The following is a 22869-nucleotide window of genomic DNA, read 5'->3' on the forward strand; positions in this document are numbered from 1 at the left end:
TGAGTGTAATAAATAAATGTATCTGACTGTATGGATAAAGTGATGGCAGAGGAGGTAAGTGTCCAAGTGACTCAAGACATTATGATGTGTTATACAGTCTAACTGCTGTTGGGATGAATGACCTGCGAAAGCGCTCCTTCCTGCAGCGAGGATGTTTCAGTCTCTGACTGAAGGAGCTGCTCAGTTCACCCACGGTCTCATGAAGAGGGTGATGGGGTTGTCCATGATGGATGTCAGCTTTGCTAACATCCTCCTCTCACCCACCACCATCACAGACTCTAGAGGACATCCCAACACAGAGCTGGACCTCCGCACCAGTTTGTCGATCCTGCTCCTGTCCCTTTCGGTGCATCCACCCCCCAGCAGGCCACTGCGTAGAAAAGGGCAGATGCTACCACTGAGTCATAAAAAGTCTTTAACAGAGTCCTGCAGACACCAAGGACCTCAGTCCTCCTCAGCAGGTGGAGTCGACTCTGGCCCTTCTTATACAGGACATCTGTGTTTGTAGTCCAGTCCAGCTTGTTATTGAGATGAACACCCATAAAAGATAAAGAAAGCTGGTATGGGGTGTTACAAAGGGCATGCCTCCCAGGTTATTGAGGCCTTAACTCAACAGTCATTTGTCAGATGACACCCACCCAAAAAAAAAAAAAAAAGCTTCCCCAAAGTCTCCTTAAAGTCCTGCTTATCCTCCAATCATCTACAGCATTAAAAATACTAGCTGGCATGATTGGCATTGATCATCTCATTCAAATGCAAGTTTTGGTCTGAATCCTTTGGTCCTGGGAGTCATGTGGATGTGGGCAAGTCATAGTTGCTGTGTTTTAAAGCCTCAATGTGAGTCATCCAAACTGGAGCACAAACTAACTCATTTTCTCAAGTGAGCCTCTGGGCTTGGAGTCTCCATAGAGACGCTTGAATATTTTGTCTTACTTTCTCAGTGACAGACTTACAGTTTAAAAGAGGTTGTTGTTCTTCTGGTTTCTCAGCAAGTGAAACCAAACTATACAAACAGAAACAGAATAGGCTTATGCAATTTACTCTAATAGTAGTAAATTACTACTCAGAGGATCTTGCAATATCAAGTTGCCTATTAAAAATAAAATCCCTACCTATTTAGGTCTCTTCTTCAACCTTCATATATTCTTGGAAACTTTCATTTTTTTTAATATTTATCTCACACAGGGGAAGGCAGAGATTCTTTTATTGTGCCCACATTTAGAGAAATATTATTCTAGGATTAATCTGTAAACCTGTCAGCTTATATGAAATCCTATATTTGAATATGCTTTTTGAGTCTGAACAGAAGGAACATATTAAATTGCTTTCAATGGTGACTTCAGGAGTATTAAATCCACCTATTTTGTCTGGTTACAGCTAAAATAGTGTTTAACATTATCAGCTGTGCGCACGGCAGCTGTGTAGGTTTTTCAAGTGAGGGCATACAGTACCAGTCAAAAGTTGTGTATAACAAAACAAAACAAAACAAAAAAAAATACAAGGCGTTGAACATTTGCCCTTATGTAATCCTATATTATAAAAGAATGGGATCAACATGCAGAGTGAGATCAGGGTTAACAGCCTTATTGACCTCCAGTCCAATAAAACATGGACCGTGCAGAGAAGATAGGCAGAAGAAATATACAATAATTAAAAGAAAGAGGTGAAAAAGACAGAAATAGAGAAAATCCATCCATCCATCCGTCCATCCATTCTCTTCTGCTTATCTTTTTCAGGGTTGCGTGGGTGCTGGAGTCTGTCCCAGCTGTTTCCATCCACCTCATCCACTGGACTTGTACACAGGGAAAATACCAAATGAATCATATTGATATATTTTGTTGTACTGGTCAAACCTGACAAACTCAGGCATTTGTGAGTCTGTCTTTGATCTTACACTGCATTACTGGTTTGATGTACTGATTGCTAAACTGTAATCATTAACTCAAAGTGTTTCAATGTGGTTTGTCTTGCATGAAACCACAGAAAAATTATTAATATTTTTTTTAACATTGCAGCATGAAGGTGATCAGATCTCTTTCCTTGTGGCTCAGTTACACATATCTCATTGTTCTCAGAGCCAACAAAGCAGAGATGGATTTGTAACTTTTTCCTGAACCTCTTCGTCATCATAAATTAGTGAGCTGCAAGTATTGTGGGGTGTCTAATTCAATCCCTCTATTATGACTTTTAAATTAAAAATTAGATTACCTCTACTTTGGTGATTGTTATTTATAATTGTGAAGTTGATTGTAAAAATTGTTTAATAATTGCTCTGTGAGCTGAGCATGGAGGGCTTCCCATGTGTTTACATGCCAGTATTGCTCGTCATAAATGATCTGTCTCCTGTAGTTTCTGTCTTGCCAGATTGTTGTTTGTCACATCCCCTTTTTTTCTCTGTTCTGTCTTCTCTTTCCCGTCACCTCCTAACCAGTTGTGATAGTTGGCTCTCCCTCTCTGGGTCTGGTTCTGCCAGTAGTTTATCCCCGAGAAAGGGAGTTCTCTCTTCCCACCCTTGCCAGAGGTGCTGCATTCAGATGACATCCTGTAATTTGTCTCACCTTCCTGTTAGTTCACTGTGTCACTACTACATACTCAAGCATCACAGTTAGAGGCATTGTCCTCCTCCTACTATTTTTATTTACGAGAATGATGATACTTTATTAATCCCACAATGGGGAAACGCTTATATAACAAGCAGACTTGCATAACAAATACATTGGAACTGGTTACACTATTTCCTGTTTCACGTAACAGTGATTACATTGATACTCAACCCACAAGATACAAAAATTATGAAATGAACAAAAAGCTTGTTTAATGTTAATTATTAAGGGCATGATGAAAAGTTATCAAACCTCATGAATCAGATCTTGTACAAGGTTGGTTTTAAAAAGACTGTAACTCTGGACAATACTTGATTTGTCTATTTGAACTACAGCTGAACTGAAGTATGTTTTTGGTTTGTTTGTTTTTTGTGTTTATATAAAGACAAAGATACACCATAAAATAAACTGTAATACTTTCGTTAGGTATACTGCTTTATGATCTGAGATTATCGTTTAAGGGTGAGATGATAAGAGATGGCAAGAAAGTCAGCCCAGTTGGCTTCCGTACTTACTGTTGAATGATGAACAAATGGTGCCCTCTAATGCTTGACAGGTGGCACTACATGGTATGTATACTGCATATACTTTGAATAACCTCACACTGCTGAATATTTTTACTGTGGAATAATTGCATTCACTGCAGTAATGAGTTTGCATCTTATAACAGTTTCACACAGAGACCCGTGGTCTGTCTAATGAACCATACTGCAAATAATTCAGCAGTTTCCCATAGATCGTCATGTGTGCCCTCTCACACTCTCCCACGTATTATCACACTGCTTTCTCAGTGTGATTGTTCCATTTTATGCATCAGGTCTTTCAGGGATTTTGTGCATGCATTTTTTTTGTTATTAATATGCATCTCTCCATTTAGACATTTGTTCTTTCTATAGTGAGCATCTGTTACAAAGTTTAGATAAATGATGAAAAAAAAAAAAGATATATTAATCACACTGAGAAAAGATTAAAATATATAAGTGGTAGATGTTGTTTCAATAAATAAATAAATAAAAGACAAATATGGTACTCACTGTTTGTTGAAGCACAACAAAATGTATATACATGTACGATTAGGGTACCTACCTTAGGTAAGAGTACTTCTAAACCCATTGGTTAGAGACTGTCCACCTTCATAAAATGTAAAATTAAAAATGAGTATGCAAGATTTTGTGTACTCATATACAAAATCTCGCATACCCATTTTTATACACACACACACTACACTGTGTGTGTGTGCGTGTGTATCATGTTTTGTGTATTACAGTAGGGTGAGAATAAAACTGCTAAGTGTTTTCCAACTTTATTTAAAAATGTCCATCATGTCATTATCCAAAGGGACTCTATAAACATCAAATCAGTAAATATATATATATAATATATTATATACTCTATGTATGTTGTACTTCTCATTCACATGTAAACATTTGCAAAATATATCACTTGTAGTTACTTCACAGCATTCATTCTGACTAAACCAAATCATTAAGTTATTCTCCTTTAGGTGATGCAAACAGATTCTAATCTCAAGGTCAGTTATCTTAACAGCTACAGTGCAAAACACAGGACTTATAGAACTCTTGGTTCAGACCTAAACACTAAGGTTAGAGAGTCTGCCTAAGAGCTACTGAAGTCTAAAGAAGCTAATTTAGCTTCATGTTATGTATCCACTTTACAGGGTCAGCTTTCCATCAGTCATTATCATTGAGGCACTGGTCAGATTCTGCCCCAGAGATCTCGGGTGGGATCCTCTCTATGGATTCTGTGGAGGAGCTTTGGGATTGTTGGGACTCGGAGGCTTGAGCACTGTCCACCCCAGACTGCATCAGGGGTAAGTAGATGTCATCCATGTTTGGCAGTACTAAGACTTTCTAAAGAGGAAACACAGGAGAAAGCTAGGGGAAAAAAGTCAGAATTTGCATGGCAGCATAAAATATGCAGGACTTTTTTCTCTACCTGGAACTCATCCTGCAGTTTCTTTTCAATCCACTCAGTCACGTGGCAGAAAGTCACTTCCCTCTCCCCCAGTTTGGGACGGACATGCAGATCCAGCTTTGGTGGGACACAGAAACTGTACCTGCAGAGGACATTGAAATACTGAACTGCATCAAGTTCATAATAATCAACCACATTTCAATCTCATGCTGTCTCAGTACTTAAAGCACCCTCGGTGTTCGACCTGATTTACTGGGTGAATAAACAAATGTGCCTTTGGCAGGAGATGAGCTGTGAAAAGTGAGTCACAGCACAGAAAGTCAGAAACAGAACGTGATTAGTTTTTGAGAATTGTTTGTAAAGTGTGCTTATGGCATGCATCATTGACACATCTTTTAAATCTCACAAGAGTTTTTTTTTTCACTTAATGACACAACATATCCTGTATCATTTCAAATCAATTAATTGTTGAGTTTTTTTTTTTTTGTTCATGTACCCCATGTTTTTTCTTGCATCAGTATCCATTTGTTTGTATTACTACTAATCTATAGTTTGTTTTAGCTTTATTGTAACTCTTTCTCCCTGTTCTATCAGCTTTTTGAAACACTGAAAACTGTAATATGTAGACTATCTTACTCTAGAAGGGGTGGCTTTTGTGTCACAATACTCTTAGGCAGTATTATTAGAAGGCATAGCAAACATTTTTATTGCTATGCAGATGACACCCAGCTTTCTCTTTGCCAATTAACTGCAGGAATGTCTTAAAGACATAAAGACCTGGTTGACCAACTGTACCTTGTGAAGTGGCCAGTGAGTATAATTATGCCTTTGATATAATGGCACTGCTTGCTGTTCATGTTCACTTGATAATTTTTGTTAATTTGTGGATGTTTTAAATTGTTTTCAAACTAGCAGTTTTACACATTACATCATATGCATGCTTAATAGTATATTTTCAATATTTAATTATATGCACTCAAAATGGTCCAAAGCCTACATACTTCCATCACTTCAAATAGAAACACGAGCAGTATTTATCTGAACTGAAAAAGCTCAATCCTCTTTAATCTTTAATGTGGTTATTGGATAAGCTATAGTGACTGATCTTCTTACTGGGCCTAATCGCTTTGATTCATCATGTTTTTGAAGGGTTTCTGATTTTGTGTACATGTGCATAAATGATCTGATCAATACTGAAGGACTACTTCTGCCTCACTCTAGCTTTCAGGCAGCTGTCTTTTCGTACCATATCCTGTCCGTAGGGGGCGGCGGGATGTTGACAACCAATGTCCCCGACAGTTCTTGAACCTCGACGGTGAGCAGCAGGGGTGTGTTGGACATTTCCTCAAACTTCTTCTTAATGAACTCATTCTCTGTCGCCTTCTGGAAGTACTTGGATTTGGCAATTTTGTCCACAAATCTCAAAATCTTCCTTCCAGTCTTTCCACCCCCTGTCCTGTTAGGATTAGAGGAGACGACACAAGAATGTTTGTATGATCCTACAACTCAGGAATTTGAGGAGAGATGAGCGCCTCAGAATGTAAACGAGTGCAACAGCCATCTGGGTGTGTGATGTCAGCACAGTTTATTTTCTGCTTTAGTAAAAAAAAAAAAAAAAAAAAGAGCATTCACAAGACAGAAGGGCTGAAGTAACACTTTTTGGTTTCTTACTTTCACTCTAGAAGCCATTCATGTGAATCAGTCCACAAACCCCTGTTTCTGCTGCATTTTAATAATAATACATGACTTCAAACATTCAAAATTCACCCTTCTGTTGCTGGTGGGCATCCCTTCTCCCCCACGAGACCCTGAGGCTCAGAAAGCAGCAGTTCTTCCTCATCAGATGAACCAGCGCTGGAGGACTCCTCATCACTGTCGGCCAGCACACTAAGGATCGGCCTGCAGCTGGGAGGATAAACAGGCAGACAAGTTAGGAATGAAGAGGCTGAAGAAAAAATAAAGGTATTGACAGAAGCATAATACATCTAAGGCATTTCAGTGATTAAAACATTCACTTATGCCATCATGGCTGCAACACCAATTCAAGAAAGTTGAGATGCTGTCTAAAATGTAAATAATGATAATGATGAAGATAATAAAAACAGAATGTACTGATTTGCAAATCTCATAAACCCATATTTTATTCACAACAGAAACATAAAACAAGCCCAACATTTGAACTTAGAAAATAAACCATTTCAAAAAAAATATTGGCTCATTTTCATCTCACACATCTAAACCTGCATATACCTTTCAGCACTGATGGTGCCTTTTGAATGCATGAATTGCCAGTTCCACAGGCCCTAATGCTTACTTTTCTAGCCTTTTTTTTGCCCCCTTCCCAACTTGTTTGAGATGTCTTGATGCCATCAAATTCAAAATAGCTAATATTTTTCTTAAAATGGTACATTTAACATGTTTTCCATGTACTTTTGTGAATAAAATATGGCTTTATGAGATTTGCAAATCAGTACATTCTGTTTTTATGTAGATTTTCCACAGCGAGGGATTGTACATTGATAGGAGCAAATTTTGCATCTGCTATTAGTGACTATATCTAAAGCTTTTCTATCTTGACTTTTAGCTTCAGATGCAGCACAAAGACAGCTAATGTGAAGCTTTGCATGGACTTAAATCCTTCTGGGCTTATGGCAAAAAGGTCTATGCTAATTGTTAGAATCAGAAACCAGAGGGATCAAGGGAGAGTGATGTGAGGGTGTGTGTGGGTGAGCTATGGAAAGGATTAGAATTTAAAAATCCCATGTTTACTGCTATTTTTTACATTGCTCATGCTACTTGATGAAATATGCATTAGAGATGATAAAAACACTATTTGCTTGTTTTTTTAAAGGAATATTCTACAGACTTTATAAACAAGAAGCAGAAGCCACAAGAAGTTCTTTTTTGGCTTAAAAACAGCTGTGTAAAGTCTTAAAATGTTTTTTTCCCCTCTGAAGTCTAAAAAAGGGAAAATAAAGTTAAGAACCTGTGTTTTACTATATTTGTATCTTGACTCATACTGAAGCCTATAAATCAGGATGTATCACCCCTTTAATATCTCAGAGTGCACTAGAGATCATGTTGCAACTCACAAATTCCTCTACGCGGTTACTGAATTATACAAAGAAAATCAGTAAGTATTTAATTAAAGAGATTATCCACAGAAACCGCTGGCTTGCTAATTGATAAATAGTTTCTTGATTAAGAAAATGTGTGATATGTAAGACTATATCTATAAGATATCTATATAAGATTACAGGTATGTGTGTTTAGCACTGACCGTGGGCTACCAGTTTCCGTCACACAGTGTACTGTCTCCTGACCGCCATCTTTACCCAGCTTGGACAGGTTGAACTTGGTCTGCAGGGTCATCTGCAGGTTACCGGTGTAGACGAGCTGCAGCTCCACCCACAAGCCTGCTGAGGGCACCCCAAACAGGTCAAAGCTAAAGTACCAAAATTAGGGCAAATGCCCCTAGAAACAGCCTAATCTGGACACATTCTGCTTAGTAGGCAGATTAAACAGCTTTCATTGAGACTATCAAGCCTTGAAATTAAATTTATAATAAATTACGGTGGATTATTAATTCTCTGAGTGAGGAAAAAAAGGAGGGGGGGGGGGGGTGGCAGAAAACAGCTTAACTTTTTGACGCAAGGTTGTGTAACAGCGAAGTAGGCGGAGAAATCGAGAAAGGGAAAAATCATGATGTCACACAGCTATATTCACACTGACGAGCTTAAATTCTCCCATCGTCAGGGGCGGCCAAAACGCCTGATTTCAGAGCGCGCGCACACACACACACACACACACACACACACACACACACACACACCACACACACACACACACACACACACACACACACACACACGTATACACAAGCAAATATGCCCCGAATGGCGCAATGGCTGCCCTGCTCTACAAGATTACAGCAGGATAACAGTGTCTGATCTAATGCTGTAACCACATGAGGTCATCGCTTGCTCTGTTTGGGTATTTGTGAAAATCTTGTTGCATTTTGGTTTGCCCTTATGTTTTGCAGTGTTTAATCTCCACTCTGTACTCACCTCTGGAGTTAACCTCTGGACTGGAGGTAGCAGTGATTTGTGGCATAGAGCTTCCCATATCCAGCTCAGTCAGAGTCAGCTCATTCATAAAGTAAGGCAGCTGTAGAGTGTATTGCATATCATGAATTCAAATCATGGAAGAAAATGTGGTGTAATTATAATTAACCTTTGCGACTTGGTAGGTTTCACTAAAATTGCTCTTACTCTAATTTTGCTGAGCTTTTTCTGAATCTTGTGGGACACGGCATCTGCCCAGTGCTTCTCTCGCAGGAAATCCCAGAAGATCCGACCGATTAGAGCGTTAGCCCAGGCAGTTTGGCCCTTCCCTGGGTACTCTGCTAGATCACAGGTACACTAAAAAAAATAAAAGAATAAGGGTTTAGATTAAGAGTCAAGAGCTGTATAGCTTACATTTCTATTGGTGGGTCTTACATCTGTGTTGTTGGCCCCGGGACTACAGAGTGGGGTCGACTCCTCTGCAGCCAGGAGATGAGCCATGTAACTGTGGTAGTCGAGCACAGAAAGGCCCCTGGTGTTACTGCAGGGCGCTGTGGAGATGATGGGGAGCGGAGGTGTGGAGGGGGCGTCCTCGTCACTGCTGCCCACTCTGCTGGAGCCTCTGCTGCTCGGGACATGAACATGTACAGTAGAGCGCTGTGTTTGGTCACCTGGAGGAATACAGGATCATTTGATGATTGTTCAGAGAAAAAGTAACTGGTGATTTGCATTTGGGTTCATTTCATGACATTTGCCTTGAAAACTGAGTGAGGAAAATATTGTACTATGGGTTTTCATTTCAAGAAGATTTTTTTTTTATACTGAAAATGTATCTGTTATCTTGCATTTTCCTCTTAACTATCTTTTTTTTTAAAAAACCCGAACAGGGCTGCTGTATTTGAAAGAAGATTCTTTGATAACACAACTGTGTTCAGTTTTTGAACAAATATTTGTCAGCGATGCAAACTCCACTGAAACCCTGCTGACCACCAGTCTCTAACCATATGCACGGTATATAAAAGATAGGCGTAGCTTCTCTCTTAAATGCTGTTTAAAACAACAACCTAACAAGAAAAAAAAAATGGCCAAAATGCTCAAGTCAAGGCTTCAAAATGGACTTCGTGTCACAGTCGCTATGTCCATCTTTTATATACAGTCTGTGTTTTGAACTCTGAGCATTCCTGTTGTGAGGCAACATTAATTATTGCTTTTCCATAGACAGTTTATTCTGTGATTCCAGAACATCTAGCAAGCATAGAAAGCAAGCAATGAAAATTAGTACCCTGAAGCTTTCACTTTGTAGGTGAGATCACTATGGCAATGCTAGGCTACCTCTGCCCCTGCATGACAGTGCATTTATGCCAAACTGTACAAGTCGTTGCTGAGCTCCAGCTCTGTACTATAAAGACACGATCCCACACTGGGACATGTCTGTATGTGTAGGAGTTTCTTGAGAAGACTGGTAATAGTCTTCTTAAGAAACTCCTCAGAACTGTGAAAATTTATGCATAATTAGCTCAACCATTACTTGACCTAACTAAAATAACCAATTAGATTAATAACCAGCCTTTCCCAAGAGTGCAACAGAACTAAAGCTTTTATGTGTTGCCCTTAACTAATCAGATAAATAAAAGTGGAAGTGGAAGAGGGAAGTGTAACAGAAGCATGGTTGAATAACAGATTTGATTTAGGAATTAAAAAACAAAAACAAAACAAGTATTTGTAGTAAAACTGTTCTGCTTTCTCCAAAACACAGCTGGTCTCTTTTTTTTTAAATTGTGTGATCTCTTGAAGTGGATTGGCTTTGCAATGGAAAGAAGTGGAGCATGTAATGCATAATCCCCACATATATTACAGATCCTTTATCTACAGGCCTTTGCTTTTCTAATGCATTATTAATGTTTCTCATACCCCTTTTGCTGGACACACATTTGCTTTGTCTGTTTCTCTCCTTTTCCCTCTCTGTGTCCATGGATGCAAACAGGAAATGACGGAACCACTCTTCTTTCTCTCTTCCTGTTCGGCCAAAGAGGTAAAGAACAGTGGGAAGCTCATGGCCATTTTTGGAGGATCTTGGGTTTGGACTGCTTAATTCAGCTCCAGACTCCAGTCCTTGGCTCTCCTCCCACTTTCCTCCTCATCCTCCTGAGATTTTGCCCCCCTGGCTAGCTGGATGCAGATGGGATACTTTGGGTTCCATATTCTCTTACGCGCCAACACAGATGGCAGCAGGAATACCTTTGGGAAAAGGAAGCAGAGTTCAATTATGTCAAAGCAAAACTGTTAAATAGGGAACATAGTCAGACATCCCCTTTATTAAGTAACAATTTATCTCAATCCATCCATCCATCCATTCTCTTCCGCTTATCCGGGGCCGGGTCGCGGGGGCAGGAGCCTAAGCAAAGAAGCCCAGGCTTCCCTCTCCCCAGCCACCTCCTCCAGCTCATCCGGAGGGACCCCAAGGCGTTCCCAGGCCAGCCGAGAGATATAATCCCTCCAGCGTGTCCTGGGTCTACCACGGGGCCTCTTATCTCAATCTTGAGACTCAATTTCTATGTCAAATATGCTCTTCTTCACCCCCCAAACAAATCTAGTCGCTTCCAGCATTATACAAAACATTTCACTGGAAATTTCATTCTAACATCTATGCATTTATTATTCAAAGTCACATTCATGTTTAATAACAAGCATTGATTAATTTGATACAACACTTTTATACAAGGCTTCTCCACAATATTTACTATCTCTTTATGTCCATGTTGGAAGAGAAGCTCCAGGGGTTTCCCCGCTAGATTCAGGGTGTCCTGATTCTGGGAATCTCCTAAATTTTTCTCTTGTACCATTGTGATGCTGACAGTTGTGGCTTTAAGTAAAATGTCTCATCAACTACAGTACTGTGCAAATGTCTTGAACCACCCTTCCTCTCTATATATGTTGTTTTCAAGGAGCCAGACTTTCCTGAGCAATAGCTCTCCAGGCTTTCTTTCAAAGCTTTTCTTTGGACATTGGCTGCTTTTTCACTCATATTTAGTCCAGTGTTTGTACCTGACCATTTTCAGAGGAATGTTTTTTTGTTTGTTAAGGCACTTAACACTGACCTGTGAATCATTCAAGCATTAACAAAAGCACCTACTTTAAGGGATGAACCAATGCTGTGTCTACACAGACAACTTAGCAAAGAACCTGGTTTAAATGTACTTTGTTACTAGCAGCTTATTGCAGTTCCCATTTCTTTAGTTAAGGCTATGAAGCATGCCAAAGATAACACAGTTTGACAAAAAAAAAAAAAAAAGATATTTTTGCACCAATAAGATGATTCCCAAAGTCAAAATCTTGGCACAGTGTGCAGTGTGTCCTTAAAAAAAATCTGAGGAAACTGGACAATTGGAGGACAAAAGAAGATCTGGGCCTAAAAATTGACAGCAGATGAACAGTATCTGAAAGTCATGTCCTTGAGAAATAGGAAACAATCCATCAAGACCTGACACAGGATCTGAGAAATGCATTTGGACCTTCAGATGACCCATCGACTGTCTCATCAGAAATGATCTTCGTGGAAGAGTCAGAGCCATTCTTAAGGAAGGGAAACAGGTAGAAAAGGCTGATGCATGTCAAACTACACAAGAACAGGAGTGAAAATCAGTGGCAGGAAGTCTAATCTAAGAAGACATAAGAAGAGCTTTGACTGAAGCCTGGAGAACTATTCATGAAGACTACTTAAAGAAATGACAAAAAAGCTGCCTAAGAGAGTTCAGGCTGTGCTGAAGAATGAAAGTGGTCATACCAAATATTCAAGCTCATTAGAACTGGACAAACTGTTTTTGCCTTATATGCTGTATTACTATGTATGTTTGCAAAAGTTCCAATAAGCTGCTGCATCTATTCCCTATTTTTCTAGCAAAATATAAACAAATAAGGGGTGGCTCAGGACTTTTGCACAGTACTTCAGGTCTTTACTTTGCAATTCCCAGCCTCAGACACAGCAAAAATATTCACTTAAGGAAGTCTTCATACTTTGCTATTTGCCAGCTGATAGCAGCGTGACTTGACAAAGGTGGCCTCGTGGAATCTCTCGTCATACGTGGCCCGGCGGCTGATGCTCGAACGTGGGGAGTCCAGATGGAGACAGGATCCCTCCAGGGTGGCAAACACAGAGTGAGTCAGAGCTAGATGGCAGGTTTCTGGGTCGTAATCATATATCTCATTCATCCAGCCCTGAAAAGGAAGAAAGTAAGAGGTGATTTAAAATCAACACTAGTGTTTTTGCATTTTCAAGTGACGAGTAAACACTTCATCTGGAATTGTTCCAGGCTTGAATATCATCATCTTTGTAATCAGGTTGAAATGTTACGTTATATGGAGGGCAAAAAGTAAACATTTTTTCAAATGTTTTATTTCTCAGTGGAAGTTTCAGGGAGAGAGTTGAGGTCTCTTGGGCATTTGAGCCAAAGTTATATTCAGCTCAGTGGTTTTAAATAAGATAAGCTAAGATTGCTTTATCTTATTTAACCTTTACAAAACTCAAGATGTGATTGAGGTGCAGAACTCCAGCTTTAATTCAAGGAGATTAACTGTAAGTATTGTATTAACTGCTTATACATTTTTGTACACTCCACCTTAAAGGCCCAATCAACTAACTGGTAATACATTACACATAGTTATTAATTTATTTAGTAATAGCGGAGTCATCCTATGACCTCTGCAACTGCATCACAAACTTCTCCAGCTTTCACATTTTAATTGCTTTCAAACTGATACCAAACTGCTAATGGCCAAAAAAGGGAATTAGCTCAACACTGAGACAGCAAACATCGTTTCCCACCGTTCTCCATCCCCAGTCTGCCAAGCTTCCTGATAAATTACAGCTTATTCCTGTCTGTGTTTCCTACTAATTGCCTCTGGAGCTGACAGTGTCTGGGTGGTGGTAGTCCTCCCGAGTTGCCCTGTGTCAACTCAGCCAGGAGCAGAACAGCAATTATCACTGCGGCTCCAGCACTTTTCATTATTGAAGGTTTTAACTGTGTTCTAGGATCCTGGTGTACTGTAGTAGCATGCCACTTTCAGAGGCTTTAATCTGAGAAGAAAAAGGCTGCGGACTTGCTGAAGCGACTCGCCAGCTTGCCGTTGTTATTTTGGACCAAATGAGCACCAAAGAAAACTAATAAGAACTACTCTGGGTACTGAGTTTTGCTTGGAGTAACTTTTTAACATAATTTTTAGAGTGAATCTAGAAATCAGTAATTTTTATTAAGCAGCAATTTTTCTTTCTTTTTAAAGCCTGTGAATCAGAAAGACTTGCAGTTGCAGGTCATCAGAGAATTGGAAAATAATGGTTGGTAAGGGGTATACACTTTGAAGTTGCTGTAATCCCACTCACATTACTGACCATGTTTCCATCCATGTGCTTCATGTGGCCCATCTGGTGTTTCTTGAGTGAAAACATGCCAAAAAGTCACTACGCTATAAAACTATTGGTGTTTCAATAAAAAGTACAATGCAAAAAATTTTTCATAAAACACCAAAGACTTGGTGTGCCGGTATAGCTCACTGTGTTGAGCAATTCTCACACACACACACACACCAAAAGGCTGCTGCAGGGAGCTGGCTATAATCTGCCCTGTGCTATTCTCCATGTGTCATTCCCGCCACCCTGACTCCCTCCTTTCCTGTTTGCTCTATTAAGAAGATTTAATATGTTATGATGGAATTTAAACATGTGGATTTGGAAATCTCCCTGTGCATAGGAGAGTAAAAAATTAGAGTTTGGAGAGTATAGCGACCCTCGAATTGGTGAAGGTAGCTAACATAAATGCCATATTTCAGCCACATTTATCATATTTCCCTTCTTTTGCAGTGGAACCAAAATTCTTGATCCCATCAACACATCATATTTATATAATAGCAGCTTTTCAATGTATTTTTTTTTAACCATTCATCCAATTCAGGGTCACAGGCATCTGTAACCTGCTGACACTGGGAAGGAATGAGGGTAGACCCTAGAAAGATCGCCACTCTGACCCTAAACAATCAGAATATGCATTTTTTAGCTTGTATTAGCAAATCAAGCAATCATGTCCAATCAAGCATTGGAAATAATCATTCTGAGACAAATGAAACATTATTGACCTTTAAAAGAAAACTTTTGCTTTTCTCAAAAATATACAGTTATGGTAGAGTCAGGGTTAGGATTAGGGTTATCACCTATGAAGGCATGCAAGTCTTTGGACTGCTGGAGAAAGTCAGATCACCCAGAAATAATCCATACCACATGAGAGAAAGCCTCAGAAGACTATAAGATTAAATCAATGAACCTTCTTGCTAACCACTGCACCATCGTGCCACTGGTATTACTAGTGAATGGAAAAGCCAATATACTGTATATGTGCATTTGCTTTTGCTGCTTTTCAAGCATTTAGTGGAAAACTGCACCACATTTTGCATGCATTTAGTGCAACTGTTCAGCTTAAAATAGTCTCTCATATTCTATTCAGTATGAAGAGCCTGTTGAGTCAGCTGATAGTATAAAGACTAGAAACAGAGGTAACACGGGGTCTGTCTAAAGACTATTGATTGATTTATGTATGTCAATTGTTTAATTGGAACAAAACCAAAATAAAATAAAAAAAAAAAACAATACACCATTTTGGGATGATGAGCAGGAGCAATTTCATGCATGACTACTTAGTTTCCCCACTTCACAGTCTTTTTCTAAGCTACTCTAATTAGCTGTTGGCTCTAGTCTAATTTTTAACCCTATTCCCTGAGAGACAGAGACTGAGGGTGGCAGTTCAGTCTCTGTTGAGCATTATGGCACCTTCAAGTGCTTTTTCCCAGATATTTTCATGACAAACTGAAAATGTGTGAGTGCTGGAGTGAAGCGCAGGCGTCTGAAAATAAAAGCGACATTTTTTGTCTTTGATGACTCATCCATTTACCGTGAGTGTGTCAGGCTCAGTGCTGACATTGCCACCTGTCAGAATCCCTTCTCCCAGCAGTGTCTGTGCTGGTCTATGAGTATGGACTGAGCTGCTCGACCTGGAGGAACCCATCCGAATGAGAAAAAGCCCTAGCAAGAAGCCCAATGCTAATCCCAGGGCCAGGCCAGAGAAGTATGGACTGAGAGGTAGGATAAAGTAACCATAGGACAGCACAGCCACACAAAATAAACTCATTCGTGGCAGAGGGTGAGGGGGCTGTGGAACAGGAGAAGTCGTGGGTGCTGCTAGAGCCTGAGAACCAGGCGACCTCTTCGCCTGTTTATGAGTTTCGATGGCAAACACTTGCATCATATCACCATCTGTACATATTTCCAGCTCCTCATCCCTGTGTTGCTGTCTGTGGTGATGCACGGGGCAGGGGCTGTGCTGAATTCTCCCAAGATGTCTTACAGAAGGCCACTCAAACACAGAAAAAACATCAGCATCTGTTTTCCTAGCGCTTCTCACAGGAGACTCTGAAAGAACACTGTCTGTGCTACCTTCCCGCCCCAAACCTCTGGTGCTGATCTGGTGAGTCCCTTGGTTCTTACACTGGTGTTTAGGGCTGCCTGAGCTCTCTTCTCTCCTGATCTTACTGAACATGCTGCTCAGAGGTTCATGCACAGCCTCAGAGAGCTTCCGCTTGGTGTCCTCCAGTTCCATTTTGAAGAAACCACCTTTCAGACCCTCTCCACTTGGGGAGAGTGAACTAGGAGATGGGGGAGCAGTGCGAGAGTCTCCATTGCTGCGGGTTTTCAGTTGGGTCAGCTGCTTCCACAGGTGGAGGTTGAGTCGGGAGTCTGATTTGGACTGTGACACTTCGGGTTCTGAGCGAGAGAGCTCGGTTGAGATTGACTTTACGAGGCTGAGAAAAGGTTTGGGTTTGAGAGTGGAACTCTCTTTCAGATCCAGCTCTGTGGAGAGAGACTTGACCAGGCTCACTAAGGGTCGGTGGGTGGGTGAGGGAGGACCAGGCGAGAGGAAGCTTGGGCCTGCAGCAGCAGAGCAGTTTCCCAGGGAACCTGGTGACGAGGGAGAAACAGGGACATGGAACTCTTCAGACTGTGCCCCTCTATCATCCTCAGTGGAAAGCTGCTTCTCCTTAGAGAGTGATATAGAGGGGCAGTCCTCATCATGCTCAAGGGAGAAGATGAGCTCACTGTCATCCAGGCTGTCCCACTCCCCTTCAGTCCCTGTTAGTTGGATTACAATCCCTCGGGGGAGATGCCTCTTTGTCCTTAGGGAGGCAGCACCTACTGAGGAGAGGCTGTGGGGCTCCTGGGGAGATCTGCCACCTTCTCCTCCCTTGTCCTTGCTTCCTTTTTCCCCATTTTTTCCACCTTCTGCCATTTTTTGACTTTACATCTCCAAGCCGAGGCACATATGTGTCACTGAAAGAGAATTAAAAAAGACACGGTCAGCTACATTACTAAGCCTTGAATGCAGAACAAATAACAGCAGTCAGGGACTGAGCTGTAGAGAATGAGGAAAGGCATCTTTTCTATGCTGGTGCCTCATTTTCAAAGAAACTGCTTACTGATGCCAACTGCGCATTAATGTGGGAATGTTGCTTAGTTGAGTTGAGCTCTGAGTTGTGGAAATCTACATTAATCTGAAGACCAGTGAGCCTGAATCGCAGCCAACTAAGCATGTCTCCCATAGCTGTCGCTCCACATACTGAATGCTTTGTAGAAGCATGCAAAAATAGACAAGACAGACTTTCTTCCCCAAATGTCACACAAACAACTCGGGCTTGGATCTATATTCCTTTTGGGTCCAATAGGATGCCTATATGGAAACTGAATAATCTGTGCACACAGTCGTGATATGAAAAAGGAGAGTTTAAATATAGCAAGATTCTTTTAGAGCAGGAAAAGAAGCCATATTTGTCATATTTTGTCTTTTAAATTGCAATCTACAGACAAACATAACAAAGCCGCACTCATTCTCTGAAGCAGCATTCAACATGTAATCTTTCTAAGAAAACGGTGTCATCCAGCCTCACACACAGAAACTCTTAGCCACAACACTCCCTCTGATGTCTTCTCAAGCTGCTTTGAAAGTTACTTATGAGACGAATAGTGAGGAGCGTTCAGCGATGCACTCTGTCATTCACACACACACACACTTTTGTGTGTCAACAGCATTGCACATTTTAACATAACACATGGCACAGTCACCACCTATGAACTTGTCAAACTGATATTAGCAAAATCCAACACAGAACATGGATATACTCTCAACTCTAATTTAGAGAAAGAAAGGAGCAATTCTGTGTCCCTGAACACAAGCTGAAAACCAGCACAAAGGCCCAGTGGGAGTCCTTTTAGTTGACGTTTCTTGAAGTCAATTGCCCTGCTCTTTATGCGAGTTAAACCCTACCTCTGACTGGTCAGATTTATGTAACTGTATTAGAGCGCTGTGTGGCACAATTTCAACCAATTCCCCCGCAGCTGGTGGATTCTGACTAATCTGCTCTCGCCCAAAATGGACGGAGGGGGAGATAAACCTAACACACAGATGCAGGGAGGCAGCATTAGACCTTCCTCACAACCTTTCACAGCATGGAAAGAGGGACCAGAAGCTGCAAGGTGCTAAACGCACTCACACATTAAACAACTGTTAAGCTAATAATGTTTTGTCCAAGCTGACTGTTGAGTGGTGTCTTATCATCATGTGAGTTTGGAAACTGCTGTAGGCTCTGTGGACTCCAGATGCTGCTGTAGCTCTTGCACTAATCCAGATGTTTTTATAACATTCATTGCAACTATAAGTCGGCTTTATGCATAACCTCATCATAAAAGGATATGAATATTTTCTGATGCTGAAAGGACCAAATGGGTCATATAATGTTCTTCTTTTGGTCAAGTAGCATAGCATTAAATCCATAGTGGAGAGGGTTCTAAGCTAAAACATATGCAGGTTTATTGTATTAAGAAAGACAAAGAGAAACACTTCACATAGGCAGGATTCACATGGATCCATTGCTTCAGTGCTTTATTGTGGGTGTTCCCGGTGCTTCAGGGGATATCTTTGCTGGCGTGAATGTCATAACGATAATAACCAATCATCCTAAGGCAAGATAGTCAAGCTTTGACTGGAGGATAGCATTAGCCCAGATAGCTGCCCGTCAATAACTTTGTTCATATACAACACGCTGATTACTCATGCAGTGAGCAATTTCTCCTGCATTTTGATGCTGAACTGCACAGGCGACCATGTCGCTCTCTCAGGTTATGCTAGAGCATGTCAGTGAATGTGACTTGATTGGTTGATGTAAGTGGTGCTTCAGAAGTTGAATTTCTCTCAGGTTTCAGTGTAAGCACAGACAGTATAAAAAAATGGATGTAGCTTCAAGGTCGGGAAAAAACAAAGCCAGTGCAGAAATGCCTTAAACTAGTATTCTGTATGAAGGCTGCCAGATAGTGATAGCTGAAGCTGCAAAAAGATTTCCGGTCTTATAGAAGTCAGTGGAAAAAACGGCTTTCTGTCTTGACCTCTGTAAAGACTTTCCTGCTGAGTTTATGGATCGCTCATTTGTTCATTTCTGAAGAAGAAGAAGGCCTTTTTTTATCATTGCACAGGGAGCATCTCCCTGAGCGGTGCATACAATTATGACACATCAAGTAAAAACCTCAAGCAAGTTCTATAAAGAGTTGCCTTAATTAAATTGCATTAAATTTGATTTACATAGCACCAAATCACAATAACAGTTGCCTTAAGGTGCTTTATATTGTAAGATAAAGACCATACAATAATAGAGAGAAAACACAACCCCATATGAGAAAGCACTTGGCGACAGATAGAGTGAAAAAAGAACAAGTATAGGTTAAAATGTGCATAAAATAGGAATTGTAAGAAATACACACATATCCGTTGCACAGTCTTTTGTGATATTGCACAGGATGTTCTGAGTGGTGACAGTGCACAATGTTCTGAAACAGAGTTCAGTACTTTGATAGCATTTGGATAAAAGCTTAAGTACGGATCCTTATTGCTCTGCAGCACCTTCCAGAGGGCACCAGTGTAAAAAGGTGGTGGCCAATATGAGAAGTATCCTTGATAATGTTTGTGGCCTGATGTTGAGCACCAGGTTCTGCAGCTCAAGTGAGCTCATGCTGAGTGTTGGTGGTTGTCTGTGCTGATTTGATGACTCTCTCAAAAGCCTTCTTGTCAGCCTCAGTGCAGCTGGCATACCAAGCCAAAATGCATCTGATTATACTTACCACAGAGTTACAGTATAAAGACACCAGCAGCTGGTTTGACAGGTTGGCTTTCTTCAGTGTCTTTAAGAAGTAGAGCCACGTTTGTGCCTTCTTCACCAGAGAGATTGTGTTTAAGGTCCATGTGAGGTTCTGGGAGATGTGTGCTTTGAGGAATTTAAAATTGGATACTTTTTAGCAACCACGATGGCGACGGCAGAAATGCTCATCTTGAGGCTTCAAAACAGGACTTTAGAAACCAGTGGGAGACATCACGCTACCTATGTCCCATTCATGATTAATATCGGCAAACTAACAAGTTCATAAAATACGTTGTTCAGCTTACACTACCATCTTACTGTAGTGTGTTAGTGTGCTAACTTACCAATAGCAGTAAATGTTGTAAAAATAGTTTTTGAGGTTATTCTTTCTGGAACAAAAATGTGGACCAGCTGATAAATGACAAATGTAGCTAAGAACTTGAGAAAAATTAGACACATAATCTAATTTTTCAAAAAAGAATGTTTTTCAAATACTTAAGTGAATTTGTGTATTAAAATTATTTCTTCTAGGGCCTCTCATTCCTATTTGCAGTGCCAAAAAGTTATTTCAGTTTCCTAACAACAAACTCACCTGTAAAACAATTATAACAGATGTTAGAACTCACATTCAATCAAATTGTCCACCTGACAGCATGTCTTTGACTCGGTTTCTCTGTATGTGTGTAGGGGGTCTGTGTGTTTGTTTGCCACATCAGACACAAACAGTAACAATCTCAGATTAACATTAATGCAGGGTTTTACTGTGAAATCTGACAAATCACAGAGCTGGATTATGGGCTAAACCAACATTTGGTGGAGTGTGTTTCCAAGCTAGCTCATCTCAGCTGACCCAGTGTTGATTGTAGTTATCAGTACCAGTACAATCCTAGAGTTCCTTTGCTATGAGTCATTTTCCTGGGCTTAAAGTGAAACCCAGATGATTGACAACTAAAAAATTGCAGGAATCATATCCAGCCTAATACTTTCTGCTCTGACATGAGCCTGTTATGGAGGCTTGTGATGACCACAAACAATACAAAAATACCAGATATACTTTGATTTTTTACACATGCCAAGGGCCAAAATTGAAGAAAGTGGACTTCTAGACTTGGTCGAGATACTTGTCAATTCCTGCTAGATTAAATATCACCAGTAATAACTGATTTCTTGCAGCAGTTCATGCTTGTAACATTTAAAAGCTCTGATCTGTTGCCACACCTCTAATGCGAACCTGAAGCAGAAATGATTAATCTGTTACTCCTTCGAACTCACCAGTTATTCAGTTATGACTTTAAACCTGAATGTGGGACTTTCTTACAATTTGCAGGTAAAATTTTTAATCTTTTAATTGATATATCAATCAATAATGGGAACAGCAGTGAGCTGAAGCCTTGTTACACCAAAATCTATGATGGGTATGGGAAAATTGATTTTGGTTGCCTCTATTTTACAGCCAATTCCAAGAACAGTTGTGTCATATAAAATATTAAATATTGGAGTGTAGCTTTGAAACAGCGGATACACACCATGTACTACTAAAATCTTCACTTTACATCCCTTCCTGCATCCACAAGACGAGCGCGACAAGATATCACGGCAGAAGAGGTGGAAGTTAAAGAGATGGTGAGTGCGCATTGTCAGTTAAAAGAGCAAATATGTCTCCTGCGCTGATGATATCTTTGCAAAAAGAAAGCAAACCAACACGGGGATATGAAATATGATTAAAATGTGATTAGGGGCGTTTACTTACCCCAGAAAATACTTGTGTGTGTGGCAAAATAGAACTAAACCGGCTGGTTAGTTTTGTCTTCCGCTGGTTCCCTCGCCATTTGTGCGCGCAAGGACTCCGAAAATGCGAAAGTGTCTCTCTTGTGTTCGCCTGCCTGCTCCTCTCCCTCACGCAGTCTTACACGCTCGCATACCTCTCCTCAACCGACTGCCCGCATCCAGATGTGTCATGCGCTGCCGAGAATCACAGCTCACCGAACTGATTATGAAAAGCGTGGCCGCGCGGCATGGTAATCCAGATTAAGAGTTCTGCGGTCCTAACAGTCACTCACACAAACTCACCCACACAGATATGCATGCAGAGTGTGTGTCTAATAATCGTCTAATTGCAGCCTACACAACAGGATGACAGCTAAAGTCCAGCCTGAGGATTGAATACTATTATATAGTCTGCTGCATTAAACTCTGTTACTCATCTTATCAATCAAATGCAGAACAATCCTACACTGCTGCTCAGCAGAACAGACTGATACTGTTAAACAGTATCTCCTTTAGCGTGTGCCACTAAGGACTTTTTTTTTTGTGACGCTAAGAAGGAAAGAAGAAGATGTGAGAATAAATTAGCCTTCTTTCTTTTGGCGTTTTGGCCTACATAAAACACAATGGGAGCCCCAGAAATGACAACGTGAGGAATGGGGCAGAGCAGTCTGCAGGCCTGCAGGCTGCAGCTGGGGTATGAGACAGTAACCCCCATCCATCACTGCCTGGAGGAGGAAACTCAGTGAAGAGCTACAGTCTATGTATGGTTTGGTGATGTCAATAATTCCATTTTACTGTCCTCTTATTTCATTGTGGTTTCTGTTTACATTATGGCTGTATACTTTACATTTAGTTTAACTTCTTGGCGTCTACACATGAGCAACAAAAGCTGCCATGGAACCAAAGGGCCCTTAAATAATTCTTAAAGGTTTGTTGTGCATGTTGCTAATGTGGGATCTTAACACCAAAACTATGCATAGAAGAGATTTCCTAAATTACAGGCTTGTCCTTAGTAAATATCCTTTTTCTAGTGTGCATTTCACTACTGGTAGCATGAGACAGTACCTGCAGCCCATTCAGGTTGCATCGGTAGTCCGGCTCCTCCAGGATGGCACATTCATTATTCCCATTGCAGGAAGGTTCGCTGTGTCTCTCAGCACAGTCTCAAGAGCGTGGAGGAGATACCAGAAGATGGGCAGTTACACGAGGATGCCAGGTCAGGGCTGGTAGAAGGGCATCAACCCAGCTTCTGCTCCTTTGTGTGAAGAAAAACAGGAGGC

At 40.7% G+C, this 22869-nt stretch overlaps 1 protein-coding gene across 1 annotated transcript; it reads right to left on the reverse strand.

The window, feature by feature from the left end:
• Nucleotides 1-3998: 3998 nt before the first annotated feature.
• LOC115798818 (testis-expressed protein 2) lies at nucleotides 3999-21773 on the reverse strand. The gene is given in 13 exon segments (XM_075074457.1): nucleotides 3999-4474; nucleotides 4560-4680; nucleotides 5785-5994; nucleotides 6306-6443; nucleotides 7819-7957; nucleotides 8606-8705; nucleotides 8810-8959; nucleotides 9038-9273; nucleotides 10514-10727; nucleotides 10730-10840; nucleotides 12617-12817; nucleotides 15538-16970; nucleotides 21573-21773. Coding segments are annotated over 12 exon segments (3192 nt in total). The 5' UTR covers nucleotides 16930-16970; nucleotides 21573-21773; the 3' UTR covers nucleotides 3999-4294.
• Nucleotides 21774-22869: the final 1096 nt, after the last annotated feature.

The sequence above is a fragment of the Archocentrus centrarchus genome, chromosome 19 (assembly GCF_007364275.1).
Source record: "Archocentrus centrarchus isolate MPI-CPG fArcCen1 chromosome 19, fArcCen1, whole genome shotgun sequence".
In the NCBI taxonomy this organism is placed as follows: Eukaryota; Metazoa; Chordata; class Actinopteri; order Cichliformes; family Cichlidae; genus Archocentrus; species Archocentrus centrarchus.